General features: G+C 43.6%; 2 protein-coding genes across 3 annotated transcripts; one reads left to right on the top strand and one right to left on the bottom strand.

Annotated features, from left to right (window-relative positions):
* Window positions 1–59: 59 nt before the first annotated feature.
* On the top strand, window positions 60–4,461 carry hexd (hexosaminidase d). Its single transcript, XM_084567171.1, has 11 exons — window positions 60–513; window positions 611–726; window positions 920–1,007; window positions 1,143–1,307; window positions 1,377–1,560; window positions 2,339–2,410; window positions 2,490–2,688; window positions 2,778–2,939; window positions 3,023–3,130; window positions 3,323–3,412; window positions 4,241–4,461. Exons 1-11 carry the CDS (start codon window positions 427–429, stop codon window positions 4,410–4,412), a joined length of 1,443 nt encoding a protein of 480 aa, XP_084423297.1. The 5' UTR covers window positions 60–426; the 3' UTR covers window positions 4,413–4,461.
* Window positions 4,462–4,588: 127 nt separating this feature from the next.
* Window positions 4,589–9,126, bottom strand: cybc1 (cytochrome b-245 chaperone 1). Of its 2 annotated transcripts, none has more exons than XM_084567174.1 (6): window positions 9,006–9,126; window positions 7,059–7,171; window positions 6,883–6,924; window positions 6,610–6,780; window positions 6,384–6,528; window positions 4,589–5,793 (listed from the first exon to the last, which is right to left on the bottom strand). In XM_084567174.1, exons 2-6 carry the CDS (start codon window positions 7,144–7,146, stop codon window positions 5,628–5,630), a joined length of 612 nt encoding a protein of 203 aa, XP_084423300.1. In that variant the 5' UTR covers window positions 7,147–7,171; window positions 9,006–9,126; the 3' UTR covers window positions 4,589–5,627. The 2 variants fall into 2 exon arrangements, with proteins under 2 accessions (XP_084423300.1, XP_084423299.1); XM_084567173.1 differs by having other exon boundaries at window positions 7,059–7,146.
* Between the last annotated feature and the right edge of the window lie 123 nt (window positions 9,127–9,249).

Raw genomic sequence — 9,249 nt, 5'->3', positions numbered from 1 at the left:
CCAACGCGATTGGCTCGCAGGAAGAGAAAGCATCGTTTTGATTGGACCACGTCCGGGTCCAATTGCTTTCCACTACTGCTAGCACTGCTGCTTAAACCCAAACACAGCCGTGCTACGGTGTATGTGGCTAATTTCTAGTCTTCTGTTTGATCCTTTTTCTCTCAGTATGCGCAGACTCGCGTCTTAGCCGTGATTTTAGCATGCAGCGTGCATTCTATCATCCATTACTTTGGGCTTTTAGACTAAATTAATCGATTGCGACGTAAAGAGGCGTTTAGTGTGCAGAATAGATACCAGTCCTCCCAGTTTCGCGCATCTGGATCTGGCTCTGTTTCAGCTGCCAAGGTGAGGCAAGCGTTCCTTCACAAACATAAACAAATACCTGTGGCTGCTGTTGATACGGTGAAGCTCTGCGCATCAAGCAGAATGAAGTGTCCACCTTGGCCTAAAGGGAAGAAACTGGTTCACCTGGATTTGAAAGGTGCACCGCCACGAGTGGAATACCTTCACAGGGTAAGACAAAGCATGCACTGTGTTTACACTCTTGCCCTTCGGCTTAAACAGAGCTATTCTTGTCTGGTGTCTTCTAATGAGTCTTTCACCTCCTCAGCTGATTGAGCTCTTCTCTCAGCTGGGAGTTGATGGCCTGCTGGTGGAGTACGAGGATATGTTTCCTTATGAGGGGGAGCTGAAGCTGCTGCAGGCCACAGCTCAACCCGCTTACAGGTGCAGTAAGGTGGTAAACATCAGATGCTTAAATCAGTCCTTCCTCTATTTCCCGTGTGCGTTATCATGTCCTGAGATCCTGTAATAAAAGCCCTTCCTGTGTTAGATACTAGTAACACTTTATGTGCAAGTCTGCTGTGCTATAAAAAACGCTTTGGTTTGTTTTGTGACTACTCTGTGCTTTCTTTTACAGTCGGGAGGAAGTACTGTCCATGCAGGAGTTTGCCAGATCTAAGGGGATGGAGGTGATCCCCCTTGTGCAGACATTTGGTCACATGGAGGTGAGGCCAACTCCCTGCTGTCCTGCTGTTTCTTTCTAATTATATATGGCTATAACTGCCCAATTTTTGGATAGAGTTCTGTATCACATGTGTCTGAGATCTGCATGCCTTGCTTTTATCCTGTCTCTGTCATAGTTCGTGCTAAAGCATCGGCCCATGTGGCACCTGAGAGAGGTGGCGCAGTGCGTCGGCACCCTGAATCCCCACAAAGAAGACGGGGTGAAGGTGGTTATGGAGATGCTGAGGCAAGTGGTGGAGCTGCACCCCGATCTGAACACGCTGCACATCGGAGCAGACGAGGTAAGGATCGGCCCTTTGGTCGATTAGTCGCATTTTCACTGCTGAAGTTCGCGTCTCCACTGTCCCAAGGTGTACATGCTCGGCGAGGGCGAGGAGTCCACGACGTGGCTGGCTTCGCCCGGACGCACGGTGGAGGAACTTTTCCTGGGTCATGTGACCAAGGTGGCCAAGGCCATCAAGGACGCGTGGCCTCACATGACCATCATAATGTGGGATGACATGATGAGAAGCATGAGCCAGGACACGCTGAAAGGTGCTAAAGGAGTTTTAAGTATCTTCAGAAGCAGAAAAGAAACAGAATTTGGGTCCTTTAGAAACCCTTTGGTGCTACATTTTGTGTGATGGGGTAGCTGATGATGCTTGTAACGCTAAAATCAACCACTGATTTCAATAGAATTACATTTACTTTCACCCCGGCTCAACTACAGTTATAAATGTTTCTTAAATCTTAATGCCTAACTCATAATTTTAGGCAGGAAGAGTCCTAGACTGTAAAAGATCATAGACATCAGTGTGTATCCACTGACTAATGCTAACAAGTCTGTAACAACAAGAACTGTTCTAGTTATTAATACTGCTGTGATCTAATATCCACGGCTGTTTTTGTTTTTGCATCAATCAGCACTACCTTTGATGGTTGAAGTACACTTATATATTTTTTAAATCCAGAATAGTTCGGGAATATTTGTATAAACGTAGCTCTGATTGTACCACTTAAATGCAAACTCGAGTATGAAGTGATTACTATTTGATGGTCAAAGGACGCTGAAACTATTTTTGGGGGCATTATTTAAGAATTCATGTGCCAATTAGGATTTCACACAAATGTCTAAAAGGATAAAATGATCAAGTGATGACATTTTTATCGGAACGGTTAAAGGTCCGACAGAGGTGGATGTAAAGCATAACTTGACTGGTCAGTGGACGCATACAACCATGAGGCTGTAATTTAGAACCACTGCTGTCTTTATGCATCACTGCACTCAAATACTTCTTGATTTGAATGTTTCCTTTTGTTATCCATGTGACAGCTTGCGGACTAGTCGGACTTGTCCAGCCCATGTTGTGGGACTACACCCCTAACCTGGATGTGGACAAAACTGGTAAAGTCTAGGCTCTTGCACGTACATTATGAAACAGCAGAACATGCACAGTGTTAAATATATATTCTGTGCTTTCCAGTGTCCCTGCTGGAGAAGTACAGCAGCGCCGGCATGGCAGACCTGTGGGCGGCCAGCTCTTTTAAAGGTTCCACTAGTGTTTACACATGTGTGACCAACACACAGAGACACGTGGATAATCATCTGCAGTGGCTGCAAGTGGCTGCGTCTCTGTCAGCTGGTGTTAACCTGAAGGGCATCGCCATCACAGGCTGGCAAAGGTAGGAGTCGGCTCATTCTCTCCAGGTTAGAAGTACCAGCTAAGCCACAACTGAATTGAACTGAATTCAAAGTTGTTTTCTCTGTGCAGGTACGACCACCTGTCAGTGCTGTGTGAGCTGATGCCTGTGGCAATCCCATCGCTAGCGGCCTGCCTCCAGACTCTCCTCCACGGTCAGTTCAGTGCCGAGGCTCACAGCAAAGCAGCCGACAGGCTGGGGATTTCCTCGGTGGAGGTGGAGGCAATGGGGAGGTGAGGTCCAACACTGTTTTACTGAATAACTCATTGTGTCAGAGTATCTCCAGGTTAACAGAAGTTTGTGATGTGTCCTTCAGAACGTCAGCAGACGACTCGCTGTTCCCAGGAAGGAGGCTGGCCGAGCTGATCGTGGAACTCGACTCACTCCTTAACTCGAAGGACATACGATATTTTGATAACAACATGTGAGTTGTTGGCCCTTCGATTTTGGCACAGATTTAACAAAGTGTTTAATATAATCTGCAAACGTGAAACAATACCTTCGTAATTAACGTCCAGATATGAAGCAAATCTGTTTTGTTCCCAAAATGGCACACTGTTCCTTTTAACATTTTTACTCCTTAGATCTGAGTAACTGTATGCTTGTACTACTTCAGGTATGTAAGAGGATGGTTCAGCCCCTACCACCAGCAGAGGAAGACTGTGAACCCGCTAATCACCATGCAGATTCACAGCCAAGCCTCAGTGTAAGCCCTTCAGCAAAAGCATTTCAGAATACACGTACACTGTAGGTCAGTATAAAACCAAAAAAATTGTGCATATGTTTCTAAACCAGTGGTTCCCACTCTTTCTTCATGAGGAGCCCCCGTTAGTTGTATCTAAGACAAGTTGAACCCATTATCAGCACGTAAAAATCGGAACTTCAGTTTCGCCTAGTGTCTTGTTCTGACCACTTGACTGCTTTAGTGAGAACCAAAAAATATATATATATTTTTTTTAAGTATTTATAAATACACACTTTGGGTTATCCCATATGCCATTATGATTTTATTTCAATTTGACAACTTCACAAATTCAAAGTGAAGCATCAGGCACCCACTGTTGAACTTTGGCGCCCCCTTCAGGTTGGCTCCAGTCATTAGATCTAAAAGCATGCAGTCAGATAATCAAGTTTAAACTTTTACATGACATTACTATTTATTTTTTTCAAGACAATTTGTATGATTTTTATTTTCATATGGTTTTTGGAAATGTCACTTTTTTCAAATTTTTGCTCTTCTTTTAAAATATTTAAGCTCAATTCTTAAAATCTGGCACACCTCTAGCCAGTCGAATCTCTGGTTGTCAGCTGCTTTGGTACACCATGACGTTGACATTTGTGTATCACTTTATATGCTGTGAATGCACAGGATACCTGCTAAATATCAGCAAGTTAACATTGTGAGCATCTTGGTGTGCAAAAGGTAGCATTTAGCGCAGAGCACAATTCAGTAACACTAAGGCCTTGCTGTGCTGCTGTTATAGCATAACTTTCTTGTGTTTTCTAACCGGAGCCCCATCTGATCACATCTCAGGTATTTGGCTATGCTACAGCAGAAGGCGGAGGCCGTGAGAGAGGAGATGGTGCACCTTTACCCAGACGCAACAGTCCAGGAGTGGCTAGAGGAGCACGTCCGCCCCGTAGTGGCTCCTCTACAGAAGCTGACAGAGGATATCGGGGCCTGCGTGAAGGAGATGGGGCCGTAGGAAATTGCTCCGCTTCGGCATCGAGCGGCTTATTCCTATCAGTTCGGACACTGGCCCCTTAGTTTCTGCCAAACCTCAGCGCTAAAGGTTTACATGTGATTCTGCACTTATCCAAGAGCAAGTGGTGTGAATGGAGGTAAGTGTTGCAAAGAAAGGAAGAACTGAAGAACTACAGCTAACATACAAAACGGCTTTATATAAGTTTAGCAAATGTATCAAAGTAAACAAAGACAATAAAATCAATGAACCAACAGTTTACATTAATCTTATGATTATTCCTTTCATGCTGCACACATTAAGCCTGGAAGCCAGCCTGAAGTTCCCCCACCAACAAAATTTCAGTGGAGGGTATTGCTCCATTTGGAATTAATCACATTTAGTGAAAATCTTGGAGTGAAGAGTAACAGCGACACAGTCATACAAGCACTGTGGAGCTGATTTGAGTTACAACAAAATAGCTCTGATTGGTTGTTGCAGAGATCCAAATGGTGTGTTACCAGATTCATATTCAGATGAGTCTAGTTGTGCCAGGCATTAGCATCCACAACCGACTGTAACAAAGCCCCGATTAAATACATTGGACAGAAAGAAAAAAAAAAAAGGTATGTGCCTGAGATTCAGTCTTTGGTTCACAGAAAAGTATTTAACAGGAAAGACAGAAAAGCAGCAGCCCCAAGCATCAAGCATTCCATATAATCCCCTCTTGACTGAGCTCAGAAAATCCTCCATGCTTGATTATTGTCTGCACATGCATTCATCCAGGTTGCGGACTGTGTATGAAATAAACATGCAAAGAGGAGATTATAAGGCGGGTGGTCAAAAGACGGTGAGAAAAGCACTTTCCATTGTCTCACACGCATAAACACTTATTAGAGTTCAGTAGTAAGGCACAGTGTAATCTAGAGTGTTGTCTCAAATAGTAATTACTTCAAAGAAATGAATGATTGACGTCATTCTCAGAAGGTTGCAGGACGGGCATGGGCATTAGATTCTAAAAAGATGTATTTAACCTGGCAAATAAAAAAAAAAAACACAATGAAGGAAGTCTGTGAGCAGAGACTAAAAGAATCAGTAACCCATGACGCTCCATGCACATGCTTACAGTTTAACATGAAGCTAAAACGCGCCCTCTGCAATGCTTTTATATGGTAATAATGCCCTTAAATCAAACCACCCAAAGTTACAGTGAGGCCGCATGCCACGCAGAGACTAGAGTCAGTCAGCTTCATCATTTGAGTCAGTGCTGTGGTCCAGAGAGCCTTCCCCCTCCTCCTCCTCCTCCTCCCCTCCGTACTCGGCCTCGAACTCCTGCTGCCTGCGTTGCTGCAGCTTCTCCAGATCCAGGAATCGCTTCAGTAGTGCGGCCAGTGCCTCCACGTCGCTGACGGGTAGAGGGGAACAGAAAGGGAGCAGCAATGCAGATGTTATTTTTTTGTTTCGTCTAAAAGAATATTTGTATTGCTTTTTTCCTAATAGGCTTTAATTATCACGAATAAGAGATAAATTAGTTATGCTACATGATGGTTCTGCCCACAGCAATAGACTGTTGGTAAAATAAGAGGTGATACAACACAGTTGCAAACGTGCCACAATAAGCATTTTTTTATTTTTTTTTTCTCAATAAAATTTCTCAGTTTCACCATTTTGTATGTTGTCTTTGCACCATTTTCACTTTCACTCATGAAAAACATCACAAGGTGTTGACCTGGCCTCCAAATTCCCTAGATCCCAAACTGATCAAGTATCTGTGGGATGATCCACAGAGGCTCCTCCCCTCAACCCAAAGGACCCCCACTAACAACATTTTGTTGGCAGACACCACGGGACACCCTCAGAAGGCCCATGTCCATTCTCTGATGAGTCACAACTGTTTTGGAAGCACAAGGGAGACCTACACAATATTAGGAAGGTGGTCAGAATGTTATGTCTGATCGGTGTAAATGGTTATAATGTGAATGAGTTGGAACCTACCTGCGTCCCCCCAGTGTGGCGCTCTGAGTGAGGGGGTAGGAGAAGCCTGCAGCCAGCCGCAGCATCAGCAGATAACCCTTCCCCAAGTAACGCACCCTCTCTTCCTGGACGCAGATGTCACACAGCTGGGTCAGATCCAACACAACTGAGAGAGAAAGGGGAAAAAAACAACAATGAAATCTCATATTCCATGCTCTCAGCTCATAATGGAGATGGTTTTACTGACCTTTCTCTTGACCCTTCCTCCATAACGTCAGGACCAGAGCGTACAGGCTAATGGTCTTGAGCTCGATCAGATTCTTGGTTTTGTCGAACATGGCCTCCTCCCACTCCTCCATGTTCTGAATGGCCACAAACACACAGCCGGTCACGTAGAAAAGCTTCCACAGGATGCTGTCTGTTGGATCCACACAAGAAAAGAAGAGACCGTGATAGAGGTTGCTGTAAGTAAATGTGGGTTGAGTTGTGTTGAGAAATTATGGAAATTCAGCTTGTCTACCTGAGCTATAGTATGCAGCCGCCAGCCCAACAGATGCTATACCTGCAATTAAAAGGATAGGCTTTTTATTTTGGAGGCAATTCTCTGAAAGAGGTGATTAAGGTGTATACATGGTAGTGGATGACTTACGGTGGGATGATCATGTGCACAACATCTGCCCCAAAACACAAACTTACCAACTAGAAGAGACCATGAACGAATGCCCGGGGATCTTTTGAGGTGGAGCAGGTTGGGGCTGTGCTCCTCTACTCTCATGTATCCCATCTGAAAAAAGGGAAGTATAAGAATCCTGTTTATGTATACCCAATAAAATAATTCAAATAATTTGAGCTTTTTTTCATCACTTTTGCTAATGGGAACCAGTAATATCTGCCTCTGTGATTTAAGCTGCCACCCCAATAGATTAACCAAGATTGATGGAGGACAAAAATCAACATATACACTGCCTGGCCAAAAAGAAAGTCGAAACCTGGATTTAACTAGGCAAATAGGTACGAGCCTCCTATTGGATAATTACTGCATGGTTATATTTCTGCTCGCAACAAGTTATTTAACCCCAACTGATGCAATGAGTAGCTTCTCATTTCTTAAACAACCATGTCGAAAGACACATCCTGTGGTCGTGGAAAAGATGTTAGTCTGTTTGAGAAGGGTCAAATCATTGGCATGCATCAAGCAGAGAAAACATCTAAGGAGATTGTAGAAACTACTAAAACTGGGTTAAGAACTGTCCAACGCATTATTAAAAACTGGAAGGATAGTGGAGAACCATCATCTTCGAGGAAGAAATGTGGTCGGAAAACAATCCTGATTGCTGCAGTTGGTCAGGTCTAGGTTCAGCAACATTGTGCCCAAAGAATGAGGTCAGCTGACTACCTGAATATACTGAATGACCAGGTTATTCCATCACTGGATTTGGGGCATATTCCAAGATGACAATGCCAGGATTCATGGGGCTCATATTGTGAAAGAGTGGTTCAGGGAGCATGAGACATCATTGTCAGACATGGATTGGCCACCACAGAGTCCAGACCTTAACCCCATTGAGAATCTTTGGGATGTGCTGGAGAAGGCTTTGCGCAGTGGTCAGACTCTCCCATCATCAATACAAGATCTTGGTGAAAAATGAACGCAACAGTGGATGGAAATAAATCTTGTGACACTGAAGAAGCTTATTGAAACAATGCCACAGCGAATGCATGCTGTAATTAAATCTATCTTGGTCTGGATTTCTAACCATGCAAAAGTAGAGTGACAAGAATGGGGCCCAGGATTTCACTTGTTTTTTTCCATTTATTTATTTTTTATTTTTTTTGCAGAAAGCATTCTGAATTTGCTTACCTCCCTAATCTTGTGGCCCTGTCCTGAAAGATCGCTACAAGATTATCTGTTGCATAGATTCATTTTTAGCCTCCCTTCAATAAAAAAGCTGAAAATTCTCATAATAAAACACTCATAATATTCTATTTTCTCAAAATTCAGTCAAATTATCTTCTGTGAAGAGGCACCCTGGAAGGGCGTGCACAAATAATGCCCTGCTTGCCAGAGAGGTTAGATTTAAACAATCTGTGCAAAATCTGTCACAGTTTAGCATTCTACATCTGTAAAATGCACACAAAAGTGAGTGTGACGACAGCGGCCCGACACCTTTTTTCCTCTTTTGTTTCCTCTCTCTCTCCGGAGCCTCCCTGGCAGGTTAATCCAGCCATGCTCTGTCCAGGAACTAGATCTAGATCTACATACAATCCTGGTTCATTGCTGTTAGCTATTGGAACACTTTTCTATTTGAAGAAAAAAAAAAATAATAGAGCGGGAAATCTGTTAATCTGTTTTTATGCTGTTTTAAGACGTTTAGTCCTCTTGAGAAGTCCTCGGGTACTAGAAGTAAAAGAAATACTTCATACACACTTCTGCTTTTCTGCCATTGCTCTACATTTGGGTATATTTGAGTTAATCCTCCAAACCCCTACAAGACAAAAAAGATGATGCCCCTCCTGCTGCTGCTTCTGATGTTGTTGAAGATGAGGATAATGAATGGGTGTCATGTGTGAGACCTGTCCACACAACACTGACTCACCAGAGCTGTGGAAGATACCAATAACATGAGCTTTTGAATCGCTTACCTTAAAGCCGTCGCTTTTTCCTGTTCACGTTAGCCCAGAAAATTCAAGAAAGCCACAAGGTAACGCGTGCACTGAATTATAAGGAAGTACAATTCATATTATTGCAACAACTGCAGCCAGCAACTGCCCTTAATGGGTGACGCTTCCTTCCTGGGACCGCCGGCTCTGATTGGACGGGCCCAACTTCACGCTGCCTTCAAAATAAAAGCCCTGAACGTATCTTTAATTACAGTATTACATAAAA

This window comes from Chelon labrosus (assembly GCF_963514085.1).
Source record: "Chelon labrosus genome assembly, chromosome: 19".
NCBI classification, from domain to species: Eukaryota; Metazoa; Chordata; class Actinopteri; order Mugiliformes; family Mugilidae; genus Chelon; species Chelon labrosus.
Note: the sequence above shows the minus strand (reverse complement) of the source record. Positions and strands in the feature narration are given on the sequence as shown.

Coding starts and splice junctions, on each gene's coding strand:
- hexd (XM_084567171.1), top strand. CDS start 427: ATGAAGTGTCCACCTTGGCCTAAAGGGAAGAAACTGGTTCACCTGGAT. Junction 727..919: donor ACAGCTCAACCCGCTTACAG/GTGCAGTAAGGT, acceptor TTTCTTTTACAG/TCGGGAGGAAGTACTGTCCA. Junction 2,940..3,022: donor GAGGTGGAGGCAATGGGGAG/GTGAGGTCCAAC, acceptor TGTGTCCTTCAG/AACGTCAGCAGACGACTCGC.
- cybc1 (XM_084567174.1), bottom strand. CDS start 7,146: ATGGGATACATGAGAGTAGAGGAGCACAGCCCCAACCTGCTCCACCTC. Junction 6,925..7,058: donor TTCATGGTCTCTTCTAGTTG/GTAAGTTTGTGT, acceptor TTTTAATTGCAG/GTATAGCATCTGTTGGGCTG. Junction 5,794..6,383: donor GCCACACTGGGGGGACGCAG/GTAGGTTCCAAC, acceptor TCTACCCGTCAG/CGACGTGGAGGCACTGGCCG.